The sequence below is a fragment of the Dipodomys ordii genome, unplaced genomic scaffold (assembly GCF_000151885.1).
Source record: "Dipodomys ordii isolate 6190 unplaced genomic scaffold, Dord_2.0 Scaffold55, whole genome shotgun sequence".
Taxonomy (NCBI): Eukaryota; Metazoa; Chordata; class Mammalia; order Rodentia; family Heteromyidae; genus Dipodomys; species Dipodomys ordii.
The window spans coordinates 4195118-4220431 of NW_012267271.1; the positions used below are offsets into that span (position 1 = coordinate 4195118).

Here is a 25314-nt window from a genome sequence, read left to right on the forward strand (position 1 = left end):
GGCACTGTGGCTCAAGTGGTAGAGTGCTAGCCTTGAACAAAAGGAGCTCAGAGACAGTACCCAGGCCCTGAGATCAAGCTCCAGGACTGGCCAACAAAAAAGAAGAAGAAACAACAACAAAATCATCTAAAACCTAATAAAGGATAATATGGTAAAAAGAATAAATTTGGGCTAGAGATATACTTAAAGTGGTAGAGTGCCTACCAAATGTGAGGTCCTGAGTTGAAAACCCCAGGCCAATTAAAAAAAATGTGACAAGAATGTCCTGAAGCCACCAGAAGTCAGTCATGCAAAGGTTTGTAAGGGTGCACCAAGCAGAGAAACATGCCAGAGAGCCACTGGTTGGCGCCCAGCCCTACTGGGAGTTTTAAGCAGAAAGAAGGTTTGAGTTGTCTTCAAACTTATGAGAATGGTCTGGGTACTGGTGGCTGTAATCCTAGCTACTCAGGAGGATGAGATATGAGGGTTCCAGTTCAAAGCCAGTCAGGGCAGGAAAGTCCATGAGACTCTTATCTCCAATAAGCTACTCAAAACAAAACGAACCTAGAAGTGGTGCTGTGGCTCAAGTGGTAGAGCTCTAGCCTTGAGCACAAAGTGGCTCAGGGTCAGCACCCAGGTCCTGAGTTCAAGCCCCAAGACCAGCAGAAAAAAAAAGAGATTAAAAGAAATGTAACAAGTGCAAGACAGGCGCTGGTGGCTCACGCCTGTAATCCTAGCTACTCAGGAGGCTGTGATCTGAGGATTGCAGTTCAAAGATATCCCAGACTGGAAAGTCCATGAGACTCTTATCTCTAATTAACCACCAGAAAACTGGAAGAATTGCTGTGGCTCAAGTGGTAGAGCCCTTGCCTTGAGCTGAAGAGCTCAGGGACAGTGCCCAGGCCCAGAAGTTCAAGCCCAAGACCAAAAAAATAAATAAAAATAAAAATAATCAAAAAACCAAAACCCAAATGCAGCAGTGGTATTCATACATTATATTAAACTACAATTTGTGGGTGGGGACCAGAGGGAAAAACTAGGAGAGAGTGAAGGGGTGACATTGCCCAAAAAGAAATGTAGTCACTACCTGACTTATATAACTGTAACCCCTCTGTATATCACCTTTATAATAACAATAAAAAATGTTAAAAAAATATGTAAGGGAGGTGTAGTGGCTCCTGCCTATATAGTCTTAGCTACTTGGGAGGCTGATATCAGAAGGATTTTGGTTCAGGTTAGCTTTGGCAAATTCTTGAGATCTCATCACAACAGAAAAAGCTCAGCATGGTGACTTGCACCTGTCTAACCAGCTACAACAGGAAGTGTGCATGGGAGGATCAAATTCCAGGCTGTTCTATGGAAAAAAATGATACCCTATCACAAAAATAACCTCCAGCTAAAAAGGGCTGGAGGTGTGGCTCAAGTGGTAGAGTGCCTGGATAGCAAAGCAAATAAACTCATTAGTTCACATCCTACTACTCAAAAGTTGTTGTTTTTTTTTTTTTAAAGGGCTGAGAATGTGGCTTAGTGGTAGAGTGCTTGCCTAGCATGCATGAAACCCTGGGTTCGATTCCTCAATACCACATATACACAGAAAAATCTGGAAGGGCTGCTGTGGCTCAAGTTCTAGAATGCTAGCCTTGAGCAAAAGAAGCTCAGGGACAGTGCCCAGGCCCTGAGTTCAAGCCCCAGGACTGGCAAAAAAAAAAAAAAATCAGGGGCTGGGAAGGTGGATTAGTGGTAGAGTGCTTACCTTGCACGTATGAGGCCCTGGGTTCGATTCCTCAGTAGCACATAAGCAGAAAAAGCCGGAAGTGGTACTGTGGCTCAAGTGGTAGAGTGCTCATCTTGAGCTGAAGAGCTCAGGGACAGCACCCAGGCCAGAGTTCAGGCCCCATGACTGACCAAAAAAAAAAAAAAAATCCAGAGAAAAACAGTATTTCTGTAGCTGGGCCAAGAAAGCTGAATGTGTTGACAGGTGCCCATAATCTCAACACTGGAGAGGTGGAGGTAGAAGGAACTGGAGTCCAAGTCCAGCCTGGATTACATAGGAAGGATGGTTTCCTCACAAACAGGACCCCAGCAGTGTTGGAAGAGGAGACCTCCAAACAATGATGGAATCTTAAAACTCAGACCAGGCGCTGGTGGTTCATGCCTGTAATCTTAACTACACAGGAGGTTTAGATCTGAGGATCAAGGGTTGAAGCCAGCCTGGGGAGGAAAGTATGAGAATTTTATTTCCAGTTGAGTACCAAAAAAGCCAGAAGTGGAGCAGTGAGTCAAGTAGTAGAGCACCAGCCTTGAACCAAAAAGCTAAGGACAGCACTTAGGCCCTGAGTTCAAGCCCCAGTATGGAGGTGTGTGTGTGTGTGTGTGTGTGTGTGCCCTGAGTTCAAGCCCCAGTATGGAGGGGTGTGTGTGTGTGTGTGTGTGTGACTCATTTGCTTATTTAGAAATCAAACAATCTGTGATAGCTTGATTTGCCACTCCCACCCCGTTCTCCACTTAGTAGCTGCCCCTGGGAGCATCAAAGTGCAAATTGGATATTAAGATCAGTCAAATTTAACCAAATTCCTTATGGGACTGGACTCAGCATCAACTGGCCTAACCAGGTGGAAGTTCGGTTCAGCACTTATTTTTTCTCCCTCCAATCGCCTGGTTTTCACGTTCCCCTTTTTCTTAGCCTGGAAACCTCTCCCCACACTCTGCCGGCCTCAGCTGGGATACTTCATCTGAAAGCTTCCTGGATTCCTCAGGGCCGTTAAGAGTTAGGGAGCACAGAGGCTTGGGCGTTGGTTGTGATTCGTGACAGGAGAGCCAGCACAATGTAGGTTGAGACAATGCAGGGATTTTTCTGGTCTGCAACAGGGCTGTCGGCAGCTAACTGGGACTGGATATTGTCAGATGGGCACCCTTTTATGGTGGCGAAAGGAGTGCAGGTCCCTTTAAAAGAGAGGACGCTGGAGAGCGTGCCGCTCACAGGACCCCGCCTCTCTCACAGGACCCCTCCAGGGCACCTCTTTTCATTGGTGTAGGCGGCAGGCTTGGACGGTTCTGATTGGTGGAGTGGAGGGGCGTGTCTGTGCGGGAGGCAAGGCGGGTCTTCTCTTTTCCCGGCCTAGCTAGCGGCGGCGTCGAGGCTATGTCGTGGGCGCCGGGCCGCCTGCGCGCGGCTCTGCTCCTGGCAGCGGTCCGTGGGCCAAGTGCCATCATCCGGTGCGTGGCGCGGCGAGGGTTGAGCGCACGGCTCGCGCCACAGGAACCCGGCATGGAGTACCAGGTGTCCGGAGAGCGGGCTGGCGGGAGGCAGTGACACGTGGGCCGGGCCTGAGGGGAGCAGCACCCGGCTCCTCCAGCTGAAGCCGGTCGGGGGGTTGGGACCGTGGTTAGGGGCCAGGGACGGGGATGTCTGGAGGCCGAAGGTCAGGGGATGGGGGCCCAAGATCCTGAGACCGGATGTAGGGAGGCTAGAACAACACAGGTGGGAACCAGGTCCGGAACTTGAGCTTAGGCTGCAGGATCTGGAAATTCTGACACGGTTGTATCTTGTCAAAGGGAAGGGCATTGGTGATTGGACCTGAAAGGTCCTGTCCATTGGGGTTCAGATTAGGCCTAGGAGTTCTGATGACTCTGGAGTCTGAATTGGCAGGACAAGATGGAGGAAGGATTGGGAGCAAATCTGAGAATTTAGATTTGAAAGAAAGGAATGGGGGAATCTGGGGGTGACATCTCCAGGATTCACAAGATTGGAGATCCAAGCACCTGGTATTTAGAAGATGGACAGTAGAGTCCCCAACAGTCTGGAAACAGAAAATATCTGCAGGTGTTGTTACCTGGGCCAGTTGCCAGAATCCACAACATGATGCCAGCCGTGTCAGTGGCACCAGTGTGACAGGATTGGAGCCCTGAGGGCTGGAGATCAAGATTAGGGAGAGGGGGGAAGTAAATTTCCTTAGGACACAATTCTAAGAGTCTCCCAAACTTCCCTGCTTAGAACTGGTTTCTAAAAGGGATCATCAGATCTCAGCCTCCTGAGATCTATAATGCTAGGATTATAGATGAATGACTTGATTTGAATCTTCAGACTCTTTTCTTTTTCCTTTCCTTCCTTCCTTGTTTGTATTTTTGTCTTTCCTTTCTTGAACCAAGATCCTGTTATGTAGCCCAGGCTAGCCTGATCTTTCTGCCCTAGCTCTCTCCTGCTTTAGCTTCTTTCTTTCTTTTTTATTTTTTGTCATTCATGGGGCTTGAACTCTGAGCCTGGGTGCTATCCCTCAGCTCTTCAGCTCAAGGCGAGCGCTCTACTGCTTGAACCACAGTGCCACTTCCGGTTTTCTAGTGGTTTGTTGGAGATAAGAGTCTCATGGACTTTCCTGTCCAGACTGGCTTTGAACCGTGAGCCTCAGATCCCAGCCTCCTGAGTAGCTAGGATTACAGGCTTAAGCCACCAGCGCCTGCCCTACTTCAGCTTCTTTTTTTTTTTGGTTGGGTCGTGGGGCCTGAACTCTGGGCGTGGGCACTGTCCCTCAGCTCTTCAGCTCAAGGCTATCACTCTACCACTTGAGCCACAGCGCCACTTACAGCTTTTTTTTCTGCTTTTGTGGTGCTGAGGAATCGAACCCAGGGCCTCAAGCATACAAGGCAAGTACTCTACCATTGAGCCACTTTCTCAACCCATGCTTCAGCTTCTTAAGTGCTCAGATTACAGATATGCACTACCAGCCTTGGCTATTTATTTATTTATTTTTGTGTTGTTGTTGTTGGTCGTGTGGTTTGAACTCTGGGTCTGGGCGCTGTCCCTGCGCTCTTCAACTCAAGGTGAGCACTCTACTGCTTGAGCCAGAGCACCACTCCCAGTTTTCTGGTGGTTTATTGGAGATAAAAGTCTCACAGAGTTTCCTGCCCGGGCTGGCTTTGAACCCTGATCCTCAGATCTCAGCCTCCTGAGTAGCTAGGATTACAGGCATGAGCCACCAGTGCTTGGCTTGGCCATTTATTTTGGCCAAAAAAAAAATGTTCCACTCCCACCCCTAGATGGACATCTCCTAAAGCCAGGCCTACCTGCCAGGTGAGCAGGGACACACTTTTCCTCCCCTTGAGCCTGCTCTTCTGGTTGCTTTAAGCAGCTGTTCTCAGGCTAACATTGTGGAACCCTAAAATCCTTCTGGTTTGTATGAAAACTTCCGGGAATTCTGGAAGTCTAAGACTCTAGCTTGGGGTTCTGTTACTGGAGTCCATTATAATGGTGGAGTGAATGAGGGCAAAGACCGAAGTGGGGGAGGGCAAGGCCTGGGGAGTCAGAGCAGGAAACAGCTAGTTCCGTTAGCCTTTCCCCCTTCTTTGCCTGGCACTCCCTGGGTGGGGCTGAACTGCCCCCATCTTTGCCACAGCTGGGTAGATGCCACTGCTGCCTTCCTGTTACTTGTATGCCAGGGCATTAAGCTGGTATGGCAGGCTTGGTGCCCTGACTTGGGCTGTGGTGTGCTGGGTGCCTCTTTGCCTAAGAACCTTTAGTGAGCTAATCTGCTACCTGGGGGCTATGGTTGCCAGGATGCTGTGCGCATGCTCAACACCCTACAGACCAATGCTGGCTACCTGGAGCAGGTGAAGCGCCAAAGGGGTGATCCCCAGGCACAGCTGGAAGCCATGGAGCTGTACCTGGCACGGAGTGGGCTGCAGGTAGGTAGGGAGAACCTATGGCATCCCCATCCTCATCTCCCTGAGACTGTGATGGCTAAAGTAAGGACTTTGTCTGTTGCAGGTGGAGGACTTGGACCGGCTGAATATCATCCATGTCACTGGGACTAAGGGAAAGGTGAGCAGAACACAGATATAAGCAACCTCTTGGTGGGCAGGGCCTACCCACATAATATTTTTCTTTTCCTAGGGCTCTACCTGTGCCTTCACTGAGCATATCCTGCGTAACTATGGCCTGAAAACAGGATTCTTTAGGTACTGAATTGTGGAGTGGTGTGACTCGTAGCTCTGTGGGGGACTGTGGAGGCTAGGGTTCTCCCTAGAGATCAGCACCATGTCTCTCCTGAACCCATTGTTTATTCACTTAGTAAACATTAAATCAGCATTTATCAAGTGTCAGCAGCCTTCAGTTTTCTTCTTTTCTGTTTTGAGTTGAACTCAGGGCCTCAAATTGCTAGGTTGGTGCTCTACCACAGGAACCACACCTCTAGCCCTGTTTATTGGCTGGTTTATTTTATTTTATCTTATTTTATTGCCAGTCCTGGAGCTTGAACTCAGGGCCTGGGCACTGTCCCTTATCCTCTCTGTGCTTAAGGCTAGCACTCTACCACTTGAGCCACAGTGTCACTTCTGGCTTTTTCTGTATATGTGGTACTGAGGAATCAAACCCAGGGCTTCATGTATGCTAGGCAAGCACTCTACCACTAAGCCACATTCCCAGCCCCTGGCTTGTTTATTTTTTGTCTGCTTTTTATTTATTTATTACTGGTACTGAGGCTTGAACAAAGGGCCAGGCTAATGTCCCTTAGTGTCTTCTGCTCAAGACTAACATTCTACCATGTGAGCCACAGCTCCACTTCTGGCTTTTCAGTAGTTAAATTGAAGATAATGGTCTCATAGACTTTCCTGTTGGGGCTGGCTTCAAACTTCACTCTTCAGATCTCAGCCTCTAGAGTAGCTAGGATTACAAGTATGAGCCACTGGCATCTGGCTCTACTCTTCTAATATATTTTTGTGAACACCCTAGCCATTGATTTGGCACCATGTGGCCAGCCTGGGGCTGCACCTGAACACAGAAAACAGGCTTTGTCCTCCAGGGCTGAAAGACAGATACTAACAGAGTCACTGATTTTTGTGTGTGAAGGGGAATGCAGGGACTGTTGGGGCCCAGAGAACATGCTAGACTGGTACCTTGAATGGTACTTTTAATTGAGACTGGCACCATGACAGGTTAGGGCTGAAGGGACTAAAGATAGTGTAGATGCTGGGCACCAATGGCTCATGCCTGTAATCCTAACTACTCCGGGGGCTGAAATCTGAGGACTGAGGTTTAAAGCCAGCCCAGGCAGAAAAGTCTTAACCTCTCCAATTAACCACCAAAAAAAGCTGGAACTGGAGCTATGGCTTAAGTAAGAGAGTGTTATCTTAAGAGCACAAAAGCTCAGGGACAGTGCCCCAGCCTGGAATTTAAGCCCTAGTACTGTCACATACACAAAAAGAATACACACATAAAAAAAGATAGTGTAGAGGGCTAGGAAGGTGGCTCGGTGGTAGAGCGCTTGCCTTGCATGCATGAGGCCCTGGGTTCAATTCCTCAGCACCACATAAGCAAAAAGGAAAAAAAAAAGATAGTCTAGAAAGGAGAGTATAAACAAAGGTGAGGCACAATGCCTGTGGAGCCTGGGAGGTTGTGGCAAGGGGCTGGGACTCCTGTGGGCATTGAAGAACCTCGGGAGGGTTTCAGCAGAGGAGTAGCAGTGTAGAGGACAGGTGGGCAGGGAAGGCCTTGGGACTTGGAAGGGAGTTCCAATGACCCCAGGTCTCCCTGCAGCTCTCCCCACCTGGTGCAGGTACGAGAGCGGATCCGCATCAACGGGCAGCCCATCAGCCCTGAGCTCTTCAGCAAGCACTTCTGGCACCTCTATCACCGTCTGGAGGAAACCAAGGTGCCCTTTCTGGAGGGCTGGTAGATGAGTGGGGCAGGGTGTGCCCCATATCCCGGGCCCCTGTCTCCCCAGAGCAGGGCTATGGGGCTGTGGACACTGACAGTGTTCCTGTGTGCAGGATGGCAGCAGTGTCTCCATGCCCGCCTACTTCCGCTTCCTTACCCTCATGGCCTTCCACATCTTCCTGCAAGAGAAGGTGCGTGTCCCCCAGACACCTATATCTGTGAGGCCTTGGGGACTAAATCCCAGCAGGTGAGGGTCCTCACAACCTGGGGTCATCGCCCTCCTCACTGCCGTGCTGTCTGGCTGTCTGCAGGTGGACCTGGCGGTGGTAGAAGTAGGCATCGGTGGGGCTTATGACTGCACCAACATCATCAGGTGAGGCAGCGTGTGGGGACCCGTGGTGAACAGGAACCCAGACTTCACCTCCTGCCCAGTGGCTCAGGACAGGGTTGTCATGGCCCTCTTGTCTCCTTAGGAAGCCTGTGGTGTGTGGAGTGTCTTCTCTTGGTATTGACCACACGAGTCTTCTGGGGGACACGATGGAGAAGATAGCGTGGCAGAAAGGGGGCATCTTTAAGGTGATTAGGCAGGCGGGGGTACACAGTAGGCTCAGGGTAGTGGGGTGGCACAGAGTCATTTGTGTAATTGAGGATGAGACTCTAGTGATCAGGGTTGGAGGTGTGGCTCAGTTGGTAGAGCTTTAGCCAATGAGCAAAAGCATCAGTTATCAAGTTCAAGTCCTGGTCTTGAAGTAAAAGAGAGAGAGAGACCCTAGTGATGACCATCAGAGCCTGGATTCTTTCTTTCTTTCTTAAAAAATAGTATTTTATAATTTTATTGTTGCTATTAAGGTGTTGTGCAGAGGGGTTACCATTTCACAGAGCCTGGATTCCTACGCTGGTCCTGTGTGATTACAGCTAGTCCGGCCTCCTCTCACCTCAAATGAGGAGTGGGAGGCTGAATGGTCTTTGGGAGCCAGAAGGGCGTGTGTGGGGGGACCCTCGTAGCCCCTGCCTCACTCCATCTGGCCTGTTTGCAGCGTGGCATCCCTGCCTTCACTGTGCTCCAGCCGGAAGGTCCCCTGGCAGTGCTGAGGGATCGAGCCCAGCAGATCTCAGTGAGTCTGATTGGAGGCATCAGTGGGTAGGGAGAGATTTGGGGAGTGCTGGGGAGGTGTGTCCTCCTGGTGGGTCTGTTTGTTTATACATGCAAGGGAGCTAGGCTAGCTGTTCCTCAAGAGAACACGGCTGACCAGGGCCAGTGGCTCATGCCTATAATCCTAGCTACTCAGGTGGCTGAGATCTGAGAATCTCGATCAGGCAGGAAAGTCCGTGGGACTCTTGGCTCCAGTTACTAGCCAGCAGAAAGCCAGAAGTGGAGCTATGGCTCACGTAGTAGAGCACCAGCCTTGAACAAAAAAGCTAAAGGACAGTATTCAAGCTCTTAAGTTCAAAGCCTTCTACACACACAAAGTAAGAACACATGGGTGATGTGAGCTGGTCTTGGTGGGCTCTGGTGGGTGGGGAGTTATACAAGAGCCTTTTAGCATTCTCTGCTGACCAGCTCCTGCCCATGTCCCTACAGTGTCCTCTCTACCTGTGTCCACCACTGGAAGCCCTGGAGGAAGGGGGCCCTCCACTGGCCCTGGGCCTGGAGGGAGAGCACCAGCGTTCCAATGCAGCTTTGGCCTTGCAGCTGGCCAATTGCTGGCTGCAACGGCACCATCAACAGAGTGAGTGGACTATCTGGGCAGGTATGTGGGCAGCACAGAGAACCTGCCTGGGAGGGTTCTAAGCACACTGGGCTTTACACAATCTACAGCCATCCAGGAGCTGAAGGTATCCAGACCAGGCAACCTGTGGCAGCTGCCCCTAGCACCTGTATTCCAGCCTCCTTCCCATATGCGTCATGGTGAGTTGGAACTTCCTGCCTGGCTAGGACCACTACATGTCTTTAAACCCCTTCCGATCTTTCTCTTCTCTTCTCTTCTCTTTTTTTTTCTTTTCCTTTCTCCTCCTCTCTCTCCCCCCTCTCTTTCTCGCTCTTGCTCTCTCCCTCTCCCTCTCTTTCTCCCTCTCTCCCTCTTTCTTTCTTTTTTTTTTGTCAGTTGTGGGGCTTGAACTCTGGGCTTGGTGCTGTCCCTCAGTTCTTCAGCTCAAGACGAGCACTCTACCGCTTGAGCCACAGCACCACTTCTGGTTTTCTAGTGGTTTATTGGAGATCAGAGTCTCACGGACTTTCCTGCCCAGGCTGGCTTTGAACCGTGATCCTCAGATCTCAGCCTCCTGAGTAGCTAGGATTATAGGCATGAGCCACCAGTGCCCGGCCCCTCCCTCCCTCCCTTCCTTCCTTCCTTCCTTCTTTCCTTTCTTCCTTCCTTCCTTCCTTTTCTTTCTTTCTCTCTCTTTCTCTCTTTCTTTCTTTCTTTCATTCTTCTTGTGCTGGTACTGGGCTTGAACTGGGGGGCATTGTGTTCTCCCTTAGCTTTTTCACTTAGGGCTGGTGCTATACCTCTTGAGCCATACCTCTACCTCTGGCTAATCAGAGAGATAGTTATCTCTGAGCTGCCTTCAAACTGAGGTCCTCAGATCTTAGCCTCTTTTTTTTTTTTTTTTGGTTGGTCATGGTGCTTGAACTGAGGGCCTGGTCACTGTCCCTAAGCTCTTTTGCTCGAGGCTAATGCTCTACCACTTTGAGCCATAGCACCACTTCCAGTTTTCTGGTGGTTAATTGGAGCTAATAGTCTCATGGACTTTCCTGCCAGGCTGGCTTTGAATTGGGAGTAGTAGCTGGCTTTGAACTCCTAAGTAGCTAGCTATCAGATGTTCTTTTGCTATCTGGTTTGGGAGGTGGAGGATATCCAAGGTGTTCAGGATGGTGCCTGAAGGTCTGTACGCCTCCCTGACTTTGAGTTTAGGAATCTTTTCTAGCCTGTTTCCTCATCTGTCAAATGAAATGTTAGGACTCACTGCCAGGGACTGCCATGATTCCCTGACATGACACCACCAAGGAGCTGAGCCCAGGGACTAGAGGATGCAGGACCAAGTGCCCAGCCAGATGTAGTTGGTGTCCTTGCCACAACTGTCATCATCAGATCATGAGGTTCATGTAGATGACATGCTTGCCATTGCTTTTTGCTCCTACTAACCTCTCAGCACATAGTAGGTGCTTATGCTGTTAAATTCCTACAGAAATTGGTCTCAGTGTGCCTACTGTGTGTCAGGCCTGCCATCAGGATGAGTGATAGTCCTAGAGTAAATCTCTTGATCCTATTCCATCTGTAGCCTATAAGAGCAGAGCTTTCTGGCTGCCAAATGGAATAATACTAGATAGCTACATCCACTCAAGGTTGCCTAGAAAATCCCACCAGATGATGTAGCACGAGCTATTGGTGACTGTCACTAATCAAGAGGCTCTTAGGCCAATGAGGATCCTGAGCAGAAGGGACAGCCTGCTGGGAGGGCAGGTGCTGGGATCTGAAAAGGAGCTGCAGCACTGTCTGTCTACCTTCACCAGGGCTTCGAGACACAGAGTGGCCAGGCCGGACACAGGTGCTGCGGCGTGGACCCCTCACTTGGTACCTTGATGGTGCACACACCAGCAGTAGTGTGCAGGCCTGTGTGCGCTGGTTCAGACAGGCCCTGCAGAGGCAGGAGAGGCTCAGTGAGTGAGTATCCAGTAGGACAGGGATGAGGGTGGGGTCTGCTCTATCATGGGGCCTGTAGTAAAGGCTGGAGTAGCCGCAGGGCCAGAGTGGACTGGACCAGTGGGGAGGGGTTGGGTTTGGGGAAAGGGTTGTGGTTAGGACTGCCGTCTGATCACTTTCCTTTCCTTGGTGCAGTGGGCCTGAGGTGTGTGTCTTGCTTTTCAATTCCACTGGGGACAGGGACTCTGCAGCTCTCCTGAAGCTGCTGCAGGTGAGGAACCAGCCTGGAGGGGGAGGGGGGCAGGTAGCTCAACAACCCTTCCTATTCCAGCTCTGTGACACCACTTCCCACTCCCAACAGAGCCTGGTTTCCCAGTACCAACACACACACACTCCCTCTCTCTCTCTCTCTCCCCCACCTTCTATAGAATTGGCATCTTAGCATCCAACACCGCACTGGCATTTGACCCTGGAAAAGATGGGCTCAGGAGTATTTTCCTGAGTCCCAGCATGCTTCATGAACAGGCTTGCCACTAAGGATGCCTGCTTTTCAAGTTTGGTTAAAGGAGCTACCAGGCTATAAAGCACATAGAAGCACTTTTGTGCATGGGGAAATAGGATGTTCTCAGCTGTTCAGGATCATCTCCCATTTCACAGACTAAGCAGACCTCTGCCATCTGTGCATAGCCTGTATTTTGTGCCCTGTCCCCTAGCTGGATACCACTTGTCCAAGCCTCTGTTCTCTATCTGTAGAGAACATGGCTGTAGTGTCACTGTAGTTCAGGGATGGGCAGATTCTTGTGGCTCCTGGGAGTGGGGGTTGGTGAGGAGCCTTTTAACTCTGACACCAAATCTTTCCCTTGGCCTCCTAGCCCTGCCGGTTTGACTATGCTGTTTTCTGCCCTAACCTGACAGAGGTGTCATCCACAGGCAACGCAGGTGAGAGGTTATAGGTGTGATGCCACCCTGAGGTGGGCCACTCTATGTATAGCGGGGGCTTCTAAACTGCAAGTGTGAGATAGGAGGTACATTTGTTTTGTTGTACAAGTAGTCTTTGGTGTATTTGAACTGATATCATGTAGCTGCAATACAAAAATTATCAGAGACTGCTGGGCGCTGGTGGCTCAGGCCTGTAATCCTAGCTACTCAGAGATCAGAGGATTACGGTTCAAAGCCAGCCCGAGCAGGAAAGTCCGTGAAATTCTTATCTCCAATAAACCAGGAGAAAAACCGGAAGTGGCGCTGTAGCTCAAGCAGTAGAGCGCTAGCCTTGAGCTGAAGAGTGCAGGGACAGTGCCCAGGCCCAGAGTTCAAGCCCCACGACCAACTAAATAAATAAATAAATCAGAGAGAATAGTTTCTAAGAAGTAGGTTTCAATCCATCCAGTTTACTGAAATTAATTTAATGGGTCTTGACCAGCATTTGTTACTCTGTTTTTTGCAGTGTTGGGGATCAGACCTGGGGTCTCTCTCAAATGCTAGGCAGCATTCTCTGCTAAGCCACATCCTCAGAGCTGTATTGGGTTTATTCAGTTTATTTGGGGTTTCAACTTAGAGCCTCATGCTTGCTAGGCTAGTACTCTACCATTTGAGCCATACCTCCAGCCCTGGTTTTGGCTATTTCACCCACCTGAGTAGCTAGGATTACATGCCTGAGCCACCAGTGCCTGGACATTTGTTACTCTAGGTGAAAGAGAATAGAATAGAAAATATCTGTGTATTTCTTGAAGCAAGGAGAGATTCCAGTTGGTAAAGATTTTATTCTAAGCATATATAAGTACACAAGTACTGGGTTGCAGGGTAAAATGTGTTTTTTACTATGCATTGTGATTTTTAAAAGTTGGGATTACGGGGGGAGGGGGAAAAGATGGGGAGTGTGGGGGGGGGAGATGGGAAGGGATAGGAAGGGGAAACAGGAGGAGGCAACAATGCTTGATAAGAAATGTACTCATTATTTTGCCCATCTAATTGTAACTTCTCTGTACGGTATTTTCATAATAAAAAAGTTGGGCATGTGTGCGTGCGTGTTCTGGGTCTTGAACTCAGGGCCTTCTGCTCTTGCATAGCTTTTTTAGCTAAAGGCTGGTACTCTACCACTTGAGCTACAGCTCCACTTGCAGATTTTTGCTGGTTAATTAGAGGTAAGAATCTCCAGGATTTTTCTGCCTGGGTTGGCTTCAAATATTGACCCTCAGATCTCATCCTTCTGATTAGCTAGGATTATAGGTGTGAGCCACCAGTGCCCAGCTTGCGATCTCCCTGAAATGGTTTTTTGTTTTTTTGGCTGTGGGGTCTGAACTCTGGGCCTGGGTGCTGTCCCTCAGCTCTTCAGCTCAAGGCTAGTGTTCTACTACTTGAGCCACAGCGCCACTTCCAGCTTTTTCTGCTTATGTGGTGCTGAGGAATCGAACCCAGGGCCTCATGCATGCAAGACAAGCACTCTACCACTGAGCCACCATCCCAGCCCTCCCTGAAATGTTTATATCCACTTAATATTAGACTACTGTCTGGCTCTGCTTTTCCTGACCGTGGGCATGTCATTGAACTTTAATGAGCCTCAGTTTCCTCAGTGTCCAATGTGGAAGCCATGGGCAGAGTCTGTCTAGTGTCTAGAGTTAAGTAGATGCCTGCTGTGGTTCTCCACCCTTGGCCCCCAACCCCTCCGCTGATATGCCTGTCTCTGTCTCAGACCAGCAGAACTTCACTGTGACACTGGACCAGGTGCTGCTCCGCTGCTTCCAACACCAGCAGCACTGGAGTTGTCTGGACAAGGAACAAAACAGCCCAGACATCTGGAGTCCCTCGAACCCAGAGCTTGGTGGGCCTGCTTCTCTGCTACTGGCATCTCACCCACCCCGCCCCTGCAACACCAGCTCCCTTGTCTTCAGCTGCATATCACATGCCTTACAGTGGATCAGCCAAGGCCGGGACCCTGTCTTTCAGCCCCCCAGCCCCTCACGGAACCTCCTTACTCACCCCATGGCCAGCAGTGGGGCCAACGTTCTCCGTGACGCTGCTGCCATCCATGTGTTGGTCACTGGCAGCCTGCACTTGGTGGGTGGTGTCCTAAAGCTTCTGGAGCCTTCCCTGTCCCAGTAGCCAAGGCAGTGGGGCTGGAGGTGGGAGCCTCCAGCTGGCATCCCTTTGTGAACTTAATATCAGATGCCTTTTGACTTCTGCTTTCTTCTGTCAAGACTGACCCAGGACCCCGGCTCTGGGTGGTGGAATCGAAGGCTGGGAGAAGCATTGTCTTTGGCTAAGGCAATGGGGGCCTTCTCAGAACCTACTGTTGGAGATGCCTATAGTCTAACCCGTCTCTCCTTCTACCCAGTCTGCCTTGTGGCTCAGGCCTAGCTCATTGTATGAGCTACCTGACTGGCCCAGGTTCCTGCTGGGTGCTGGTGATAGTTTTCCTTCTCCCAGTGCCTTTGGGGAAAGGAGAGGCCCCTACCTGGGATGTCCTAGAGACAGAGGTTGGCTGGGTTGAATTAAAGCCTTGTAACTTTTTTTCTAAAGGAATGACAGGACCTTTGATTGCCTTTTCTCTCGCATGGCAATTAAGGGCTGGGAGCGTAGCTGGCATAAGTGGCATAGGAACTATATAGTGGCAATGTGCTCTGGGACACATCCTCTCTCTCTGAGCCTCAGGTAGACCAAGGCTCTGCAGACTCTACAGACTTGTGATTGGCATCATGCCCATTTTACAGATGAGGGGGTAGTGGCTGGCTTTGAGAGGCCACATGTGGCAGGTCTAGGCAGACAGCTGGTAAGTAGCTCTGGATAAGAACCTAGGGCTCTCAGGGCCTGCGTTCTGACCCCAGAGTGAATGTGATCAGGACCTCTTGTGTTTGGTTTCTCAGCCTCATTCCCAGGGTAGACCACCAACTGAGTGAGCAGCACAAGGGGGCATGGTGTATGTGTATTGAGGTTTGAACACAGCTTGAGTACTATCCATTAGCTTTTCCACTCAAGGCTAGCATGTGAGCCACAGCTCCACTTCTGGCTTTTTGCTAATTTTTTTTTTTTTTTTGGTCTGTTGTGGGGCTTGAACTCTGGGCCTGAACACTCTCCCTCAGCTCTTCAGCTCAAGGCTAGCACTCTAGCCCTTGAGCCACAGCACCACTTCCAGTTTTCTGGTGGTTTATTGGAGATTAGTCTCATGGACTTTCCTGCCCAGGCTGGCTTTGAACCATGATCCTCAGATCTCAGCCTCCTTAGTAGATTTACTTGTATGAGCCTCCAGCACCTGGCCTTTTTGCTGATTAATTAGAGGTAAGAGTCTAACAGACTTTTCTGCCCAAGTTTGCTATGGTTTTGGTTTTGGTTTTTTTTTTTTTTTGTCTGTCATGGTCTTGAACTCTGGGTCTGGACACTGTCCCTCAGCTCTTCAGCACAAAGTAAGTTTTCTACCACTTGAGCCACAGCACCACTTGCAGTTTTCTGGTGGTTAATTGGAGATGAGTTTCACAGACTCTCCTGCCCGGGCTGGCTTTGAACCAAGATCCCCAGATTTCAGCCTCCTGAATAGCTAGGATTATAGCCACGAGCCACAGGCGCCCTGCAAAAGGATACTAGTTTAACCCAAATCTGGTGGGCTCTAGCCACCTGCTACCATTCAGGATGCCCTACCTGCCACCACTGCAGGACGTGCAGCCCTGTTCTCCTGACTCCTGGCGTCCCTCCACCCCCTGGGCCCCTTCCCTTTGCCAGCCCAGCACTGGTTTTATGTCTGATTTATTGGTGGTGAATATACAAGGGTGGGCCCAAGACCAGCACCTGGCCATCAGCCATCTGCTGCTGCCCATGGGGCTGGGAGGGGCTCCGGGAGGCGTTGGGCTCGCCCCGCCCCACTGTTGTGGCCAGCCTCTGGGCTCCAGAGCAGAACAGCCCTCAGCTTCTGTTTCCCCCACCAAAGTTGCGTTAGTCCAAGAGTGGGGGTCACAGGGACCAGATACAGGTGGCTTTGCAGACCCTCTTCTGTTCCCGCGGAGGAGGAGGTGCCAGGCTGGAGCTGGGCTGGCTCTGCTTGGCCCGTGCTGTTCACTGGTGCAGAATCCAGGTTAAAATGCAGGGGCTTAGGGCAGCGGCCTTTCTGGCTGTGTGCCCGGGCAGTCACATCCCAGAGACCCTGGAGCGGAAGGCTCTGTAGAACAGGGTGGGGGGACCCCAAGATGTTCCAGGCTGATGTCCCCGCTGGCAGCAGGCCTCTGAGAGGCAGGTGGGAGGGGCAGATGCAGAGGGCACTCTCCATGGTCGGGTGAGTGGAGGCGCTGGGGTCCTGGGGCGAGTTCATGGCCAGTGGTTCCCAGCTGGTGGCTGCTCAGGCTCTCTGCCAAGGCCAGGGCTGGCTGGGGGGCCCCCGGGGCTCCAGGGCGGGTGCTACGCCATGCTGCTGGTGGAGCAGGGGGTGCTCTGGGTGCTCCCAATGCTGTGGTTGGTGCTGCTGCTCTCAGAGGAGGCCGGGGCAGCCACCGCCACCACGGGCTCCCGCTTGCTGGGGGAACCTGGGGGCGCGGGCAGGGGCGGAGGTCAGGGCCCCAGCCAGGACTCCCCACTCTCTCAGGGGCCTCCCGGGCACCCCCAGGGGAGGTTGGTAATGGAGGGACCCTGAGTGTTCACTGCTGGTTCCCGAGATACTCACGTGTGTGCGAGTAGATGTACCAGAGGGCCGCAGTGAGCAGAGCCCCAATGAGGAAGGCGCCGAAGGTGATGCCCAGCACAGTGGACAGGACCAGGTGGTTACCTGCGAGACGAGGGGAGGGCGGGCAGCCGTGAGTGCCACTGCCCCGCCCTGGCGGAGCTAAGCTTTGACCATCACCCCAGCCAGGCCTATTGGACCATGCTTCTGCCTCCTAAGGCTGGTAGAGACGCCTTTTTTTGTTTGTTTGTTTTTAGGGAACATGGATGGTATAATGTGGGCCCACAGCCTGCTCTGCTCTACTGGGTGATCTTAGGTCAGCCCATGCCCCTCTCTGAGCCCTGTACTCAATTAGAATGGGCCAGAGCACCTTTTAAGACTTGAGCTGTCCCTGGTCATCTAAGACTCATTCCATACTCCTGGGTCCTGTGTGCCCTGGGCCTGGTGGCCTCCTCTTGGGCCTCAGACTTGCCATATGCACTGGCATTATTAGCTTTGCTTTCTTGGTCTCAGCTGGGGGTGGAGGACACAGAATGGCAGGTGCCCTTTCCCCAACAGCATCAGCGGCTCTCTTGCCTGGTGTGTCGGGGCCCAGGGGAGTTCATAAAAAGGCTGGAAGGTGCTGGGCTGAGGTCCTTGGGGGAAGCCAAGGCCAGCACCATGCCCAAGGTCACATTCCATCCAGGCATCCCCATTCACAGTAAGGTCCACGAGCCTCCGAGGGGACAGAGAGGACGGAGCTAGAGGCCAGGAGTGGGGCCCACAGGGCGGACGTGAGTGTGTCCATCTCTAAAAAGCAACCTGCTGCTTCCAACTCTAGCTCTTGGGGCCTAAGAAGCCCTTCTGCCCTTCTTGAGGGCAGCAGATCTTGGATTCTCTGCTGTGTGCTTGGCCTACCTCCCAACAGTGGTCTCCAGTGGTCTACTGTTCTCCCCCCCCCCCCCCAGCTCCTGGGACAAACCTAAAAGGACCAGCAGGCACTCACCAGACGAGTCAGGGCTGACGACGTTCAGGCGCCTGGAGACAAGCTTGAAGACAGGCTCGTAGGCATCCTGGAGGAGGGGGAGAGACTGTGCCACAGCCTTTGGCAAGAGGCACCTGGACTTGCCTGGCTCTGGGCCCCCTTGTCAGCCCCACCTGGAGCCTTGGCAGGAGTCTCCCCTCCACTGCGTGCTAGCTGTGAGCTGTGGGCAAGTCCTGGGGGATGTGCGCCCTGGGAGTTTCCCAGGAATCACTCCATAAGCTTTGTGGGACTCTGTATTTGTTACCCCTGTGTGTGCCTTAGAGCAGGAAGTAGCCAGCCCAGGGAGTGGAGCTCATTGGCTCAAGGAGATAAATGCCCATTCAGTGTGGCTCTGAAGGCTTCTCAGCTTAACCACTGAGGTTTCTAATTCTGGGGAGCTTTCTGTGTACAAAGACCTGGGTGTGTCCAGGACTGAATTCCCTGAGAATAGAGATTTCACTGGACAGTAAAGTGTTGACATCAGCAAAGGCAGAAAATCAGGATTTTGTTGTCCCTCTTCCCTAAGTCATCTGTTCATTGAGCACATTGATGATCATACCAGATGGATGTGTGGATGGATTTCCAAGGGAAGAATGAATGACAGGAAGATATGGAAGGATGGATGGCTGGTGAGTGAGTGGATGGATGGATGGATTGGTGGGCAAGTGGATGGATACATGGATGGATGGATGAATAGATGAACAGATAGATGGGTAGATGGACAAATATACAGAATAATAAATGGATGGATAGTTGCGTATCTTTTTGATGCCAGGACACAGCAATCACCCCAGAAGGTTCTAGGGTGGCAGCAAGAGTGCCTCTGACAGCCAGATGCCAAGCCACATGCCTGAGAGTGGCTGTGTCTGTCACCAGCTATTCCCACTAGGCTGCCACATGCCTGCCTAGAACCTCAGATCCGGAAGCCACCCTTGGAGCTGGGCCTGAGCCAGGCCCCACTTACCTTCAACATGGCCCCAGGATGTATGGCTATGTTGCAAGTGAGGGTGGCAGCCATGGGAGTGGGCACCATGTAGACACGGAGGAGGAAGCTGAAGCGTGGGTGACCACTGGGGCTTGGGGACAGCAGGTTCACACAGCTGCCTTTGGCAGCCTGGTCCTGGATGAGTTCCACTTTGTCCGCCTCTGATCCCAAATCCAGATAGCAGCTGAGGAGCTGGAGCACAGTCTCAGGGACCACTGGAAGCATGCTCACCTGCATGGGATATAAGAGGGGTGAAGGGTGGTGTGTGTGTGTGTGTGTGTGTGTGTGTGCACGTGCGCATGCATGAATGTGCACGCGCCCACACACATGGACATGTCTACACCTGAGCCAGTAGTAGGGCTTAAACCCAGGGTCTAGGCATTGTCCTTGAGCTTTTTTGCTCAAGGCTGGCGTGCTACCACTTTGAGCTTTAGAGGTTAATTGGAGATAAGAATCTCACTGACTTTTCTGCTTGGTCTAGTTTTGACCATGATCCTTAGATCTCAGCTTTCTGAGGAGCTAGGATTCAGGTTCACAGGGAATGCCAGGAGTTAGGGGGAACTATGGGGTTAGGCTGCTAGGTACCTGCACAAAACCCTGCTGGCCCAGTTCAATGGTGCTGGAGGTCTGGTGAAATTTGGGGCTGAGGTAGAGGTCCATCTGAAAAGAGAGGCTGTCCACGTCGAGGCAGTACACTTTTTTCTGTGGGGGACAGGAAGGAGGCTGGATCAGTCTGGGTGGCACCAGCCAGGAAGGTGAGGGGTGAGGGGCTGGCACTAAGCTGTGGCTCAGAGTTGCTTCATCTTCTTTTATAACACAATAACCCCTTTGTACCTTAATAATAACAATAAAATATATTATTTTTAATAAAGCTAGTATTAAGAACTACTTGGGTGCTGCCCCTTAGCTTTTTTACTCAAGGCTGGTGTTTTTATCACTTGAGCCACACCTCTACTCTGGCATTCTGCTGGTCAATTGGAAATAAGAGTCTCGCCAACTTTTCCTGCCCAGGCTGGCATCAAACCTTGATCCTCAGATCTTAACCCCCTGATGAGTTAAGATTACGTATGTGAGCTACTGAAGCCTGACTTATCAAGAACATCCATGTCTTATTCCAGTGACAGCTCCTATGACCCCTAGGGGATGGGGTCATTTCTTTTTTCTTTCTTTTCTTGCCAGTCCTAGGACTTGAACTCAGGGCCTGGGCACTGTCTTTAAGCCTCTTTGTGTTCAAGGCTTGTGCTCTACCACTTGCCACGGTGCCACTTCTAGCTCTTTCTAAGTAGTTTACTGGAAATTAGAGTCTCACGGACTTTCCTGCCTGGGCTGGCTTTGAATTGTGATCCTCAGATCTCAGCTCTTGAGTAGCTAGGATTATAGGCGTGAGGCACCAGCACCTGGCTGGTTTCATATAACACAGTTTACCTCTGGGCCCAGGAGATTAAGTAATTTTCCCAAGGCCAACAGGCAAAAGGAACTAAAATCCTCTGACTTGAAGCTAAGGGCAGAACCCTCAGCAGCATTGTTCCTATTGTATAGAAGGGAAAATTGGCACACTGGCCATTCTGGGCTGGCCAAGGTCTGCGTTTCCTGAAATCGGTTCCCTCTAGGAAAGGCCTCCAGCCCCAACAGGCAGCAGATCTTAGACCAGGAGGGTAGCACGGTGACCGGTGACCGTCCATCTCACCTGCAGTGATAATGAGCCTGTGACCGACAGGAAATTGAGGAACACCTGTGAGAACAGAGTCAAAAACTGGTCAGAGCCAGAAAGGACCCCGGGGAGGGGGAGGGCTGTGTCCCATCTCAACAATGAGATGGGAGCAAGGCGCTAACAGATGGCCACGCCTGGACTGCCACACCCTGCCCCCCAACACCGCTCAGCTGGGAGGCACCAGGGGGACACTGCTCTCACCTCATTGCTGACCATGTGTTCTGTCACCTTCATGCCACAGAGGGAGTAGGTGCTGCTCAAGACAAAGTGATCACTGCTGTCCTCAGCCTGGCAGCGAGGGTCCCAGAAGGTCAAGCTCATGACGGTGCACTGCATGGTCTGGGTGAGGGGAGGGCGGCATAGTCAGGATGCCCCGAGATCTTTGAGGGGGACCCTCAGCATAGAGGACTCCAGCTAGGGGTCCCAAACCCCCACCATTCCTCAGCTCCCTCCTTTTTGTTGGAATTTATCATCCTATATGATTTTTTTTTTTTGTCTGTCATGGGGCTTGAACTCTGGGCCTGGGCACTGTCCCTCAGCTCTTCTGCTCAAGACCAGTGCTCTACCACTTGAGCCACAGTGCCACTTCTGGTTTTCTGGTGGTTTATTGGAGGTAAGAGTCTCATGGACTTTCTTGCCCAAGCTGGTTTTGAACTGTGATCCTCAGATCTCAGCCTCCTGAGTAGCTAGGATTACAGGCGTGAGCACCAGCGCCCAGCTTTTTTTTAAAATGGTACTGGGGTTTGGATTCAGGGCCTCCTGCTCTTAGCATTTTTGCTCAAGGCTAGCACTCTGTCATTTGAGCCACCCCTCCAGTCCAGCATTTTGCTAGTTAATTGCAGATGGAGTCTCCTAGTCTTTTTTTTTTTTTGCCAGTTCTGGGGCTTGAACTCAGGGCCTGGGTGCTGTACCTGAGCTTCTTTTTGCTCAAGGCTAGCACTCTACCAGTTGAGCCACAGTTCCACTTTGGTAGTTTTTTGGTAGTTTATTAGAGATGAGTCTCATAGACTTTCCTTCCCAGGCTGGCTTTGAACTGCAATACTCAGATCTAAGTCTCCTGAATAGCTACGATTATAGGCATGAGCCAATTTTTTCTATGTAAAAAGGATATAAAAATCAGCTGGGCCAGGTGTCAGTGTCTCATGCCTGTAATCCTAGCTACTTGGGAAGCTGAGATCTAAGGATCGTGGTTCAAAGCCAGCCCAAAGCAGGAAAAGTCCATGAGACTCTTATCTCCAGTTAACTACCAAAAGCCAGAAGTAGAGTTGTGGCTCAAGTTGTAGAGCATTAGCTTTGATGAAAAAAAAAAAAAAAGCTAAGGGACAGCACCCAGACCCTGAGTTCAAGCCCCAGGATCTGCATGCACACATGAAAAAAAATTAGCCAGGTCAGTGGCTCACATCTATAATCCTCGCTACTCAGGAGGCCGAGAGCTGAGGGTCATGGGTTAAAGCCAGCCCAGGTCCTGTCTAGGCTCTGAGTTCAAGCTCCAAGACTGGCACAAAAAAATGAACCAACAAAAACGTCATCAAGCCTCAGCAAAACAGAGAAATTATAACTCCCACTTAGCCATGTCAATGCTTACTAACCAGAGAATCACCTTAAAAAAAACAAAAACAAGAATGGGCCACCATGTTCTACCTCCCATATTGACAAAAATTTGTTTTTCGGTCTTTATTTTGCTTTTAATTACAATCTGGAGAAAAGTGGCCAAAGTGCTCTGAAACCACAGTGAAAATTCAAATCTGGTTGCAGGGAAAGCCTGTGGGCAGTCTATTAAAATTTCAGATTTTGATTCTACAATCACACTCATGTGGCAATCTGTCATAAGAAAATAATCCAGATAAAAAAAGTTCCAGGCTGGGAAGGCTTAGTGGTAGAGTGCTTGCTTAGCTTGCATGAAGTCCTGAGTTCAATTCCTCAGTACCCCATAAATAGAAAAAGCCAAGTGGGGGCTGGGAAGGTGGCTCAGTGGTAGAGCACTTACCTTGCATGCATGAGGCCCTGGGTTTGATTCCTCAGCACCACATAAGAAAAAGGCCGGAAGTGGCGCTGTGGCTCAAGTAGTAGAGCGCTAGCCTTGAGCTGAAGAGCTGAGGGACAGTGCCCAGGCCCAGAGTTCAGGCCCCACGACTGGACCAAAAAAAAAACAAAAACAAAACACACAAAAAAGCCAAGTGGTGCTGTGGCAAGTGGTAGAGCATTAGCCTTGAGTACAGAGAGGCTCAGAGACAGAGCCCAGACCCTGAGCTCAATTCCCAGGATTGTAAAAAAAAAAAAAATCCATACACAATGCATCTTATGCATGTTTATATTACAATTTAAATAGCTAACAAGTTAATTATGGCACATCAGTATAATAAAATAGCACCTTATTAATAAGTACAAGTGTCAAAAGTTCTAAAGCTAGCTGGGCAACGTGGTTTATACCTATAATCCTAGCTACTCATGGGGCAGAGATTGAGAAGATTGTCGGTTTGGGTCAGCCTAGGCAAAAAGTTTGCAAGATCCTATCTCAGTGGAAAAAAAGTTGGGCTAGGTGGTTTCTGTCTGTTACTCTGGCTATTTGGGAGGTATAAATAGAATTGTGTCTCTCACTCTGCTCAAGCTGGCTTTGAACCTCGATCCTCTTACCTCTAGTAGCTGGGCTGAGCCACCATGTTAAGTATGCTGGTGTTCTTCACAGAGAACATGAATATTAAACCGAGAGCTCTGGCTGTCAAACATGACTGAATTCTCAAGTGGGAGGTACCATAATCAACTTGCATTGCACATCCTGCTCCCATGCCTGGTCTAAGCCCCTCAGATCCTTGGGTTGGTGAAGGGACCTACTGTTCTTGTCTGCCTGAGGTGGACAGGTGTCCTGTTACCTGCAGATGGTCTTTCCTAAGTGCCAGAGTCATGACACCACTGGTACATTTTGGCCGAATCAGGGACAGAAGCAGGTCAGGGTCACATCTGTTTGGCGGGGTGGTCAGGACCGGTGCAGGGGAGGTCTGTGGTTCACCACCTGAGGGCAGCAGAGAGGGGCCGAGAAGACAGTCACTGAGTACTTCCTGTCCCCACGTGTTGCAAATGGGAGACTGAGATTGGCCAGTGATCCATTAGGGGTGAGGAGGAAAGGCAGGGGCAGGGGCAGGGACTCACTACAGCTGGGAGCCCGCAGAGAGACAGCACTGGCCAGCGGGAGCTCCACAAAGGAGGCCACAAGGCTGGCATTGAGTTTCCGGGCCTGTCCCACCAGGCCTTGGGGTGTGTCTGGGAGCTCGAAGCCATGGATGTTCTTCTTCGAGAAGATCTTGAAGGAGTATTCACCAGTGGTCTGAAGGTGGGGAGAAAGACAGAACAGGGAGCCACAGCTAGACTCGGAGGCCAGGGGATGGTCAGGACTAACACAGGGCAGCCAAGATGTTACCAGCTATCAGTCTCGCTTGTTCTTCCCTCCACACCTGCCTTTCCTCTGCCTGGCCACCCTTGTTCTCTCTACTGGCTTCTCTTTTTCCTTCAACTCATTTCTGCAGGGGTCTTCCTCAATCTGGTAGGCTGGGGGCGGGGACTCCCCAACCAGTCAGGGAAAGCTTCCTGGAGGAGGTAGCCTCTAGGTGAAGGTCTCAAGGAAAGCCAGGTGATGGATTGAGGTACAGTGCTGGTGCAGAGGGCTGTCCTGGGCTCAGTCCTGCGTGCTGGTAAGGCAAGGCAGCGTGATAGAGGAAGACAGGGGTTCAGGGAACAGGTGCAAGGCTCACCAAGATCTGCATGTTGTGGTTGGCATCGATAAGCCAGGACACGTAGGGGGGGCCCTGCAGGATGAGGATGGCATCAGGGTCTCTAGATATGCAGTTGAGGTCCACCTTTACCGTCACTGTCCGAGGCCTGCAGTGGACAGACTGCCTGGTCAGGGCACGTGGGACGGGGGGGGGGGCATAGAAGTGGGGAATGAAGGGATGAACAGGTGGGCTGGGGTGAGCAGGGACTCTGATTTTACTTGGCCTGGGACTGGAGCCAGATGTAGACCCACTCTGTGGGAATGGCCTGGAGACAGGAGGAGACCACTATGCTGACTCTGAGGGGCGGGGCTATTAATGGTCTGGTGTCTGATTGGAGTGGGGCCTGGTGCTGGAGTGGGTAGGGAATGAAGAGGTGAGTGTGTGTGTGGGGGGGTCTCCTTACTCGGCCTTGGGACCAGGCAGGATCCTTAGAATATGTGCCTCTTTGTGGCCAGTCACCCCATCCAGGCGGCAGCCCAGGATGGAAACAGGGACCCGTGGCTGCCATTCGAGTGTGCGGCCCATGTCCTGATGGTCTTCAGGCAGACAGAAGTGTGGTAGCTTCTGGGCTGCAAACACAGGGCATTTCAGTCCTCCAAACAGTCCCCACCTACCCTTCTCACAGAACCCACTCCCACCTCCCAGAGCCTCATAGGCTGGAAGCCTAGGAGAACCTGGGTTTAAATCTCTCTTCTACCACTTACCTGCTGGCTGCCCTTGTGAAAGGTTTGGAAGCTCTGTTTCTTCATCTGCCAACAAAGAGTTAATGTAAACCTGGACCCCATGGCACATAGTAGGGGCAACACAAAGTAGGGATGCAGCCCTGCCGCCCCCCCCCCCAGGACACCACTCTACTTCAATCTTCCTTACAGCATTTAACCAAATGGGAAAGAATTTCCAAGTGCCTTATGACCAACTTGGCACTTGATAGGTGCACAC

At 51.1% G+C, this 25314-nt stretch overlaps 2 protein-coding genes across 5 annotated transcripts in view; one reads left to right on the forward strand and one right to left on the reverse strand.

The window, feature by feature from the left end:
- The first annotated feature begins 3110 nt into the window (after positions 1 to 3110).
- Fpgs (folylpolyglutamate synthase) lies at positions 3111 to 15225 on the forward strand. Its single transcript, XM_013021523.1, has 15 exons — positions 3111 to 3259; positions 5530 to 5658; positions 5741 to 5794; positions 5867 to 5931; positions 7508 to 7622; positions 7741 to 7818; positions 7939 to 8000; positions 8101 to 8203; positions 8665 to 8742; positions 9210 to 9357; positions 9447 to 9536; positions 11142 to 11292; positions 11467 to 11542; positions 12144 to 12210; positions 13961 to 15225. Exons 1-15 carry the CDS (start codon positions 3122 to 3124, stop codon positions 14368 to 14370), a joined length of 1764 nt encoding a protein of 587 aa, XP_012876977.1. The 5' UTR covers positions 3111 to 3121; the 3' UTR covers positions 14371 to 15225.
- Positions 15226 to 15988: 763 nt separating this feature from the next.
- Eng (endoglin) overlaps positions 15989 to 25314 on the reverse strand; it is a 30925-nt gene continuing 21599 nt past the window's right edge. For 2 of the 4 annotated variants that reach the window (XM_013021472.1, XM_013021471.1), the window contains 12 exons: positions 25080 to 25124; positions 24779 to 24944; positions 24355 to 24481; positions 23756 to 23930; positions 23479 to 23618; positions 20810 to 20947; positions 20585 to 20629; positions 19483 to 19599; positions 18877 to 19128; positions 17895 to 17961; positions 16913 to 17014; positions 15989 to 16775 (listed from right to left, as the gene is read on the reverse strand). In XM_013021472.1, the coding sequence (XP_012876926.1) occupies positions 16651 to 16775; positions 16913 to 17014; positions 17895 to 17961; positions 18877 to 19128; positions 19483 to 19599; positions 20585 to 20629; positions 20810 to 20947; positions 23479 to 23618; positions 23756 to 23930; positions 24355 to 24481; positions 24779 to 24944; positions 25080 to 25124 (1499 nt within the window). In that variant the 3' untranslated portion in view covers positions 15989 to 16650. The remainder of the gene's footprint in view (positions 16776 to 16912; positions 17015 to 17894; positions 17962 to 18876; positions 19129 to 19482; positions 19600 to 20584; positions 20630 to 20809; positions 20948 to 23478; positions 23619 to 23755; positions 23931 to 24354; positions 24482 to 24778; positions 24945 to 25079; positions 25125 to 25314) is intronic. The other 2 variants (XM_013021474.1, XM_013021473.1) reach the window with 2 other exon arrangements.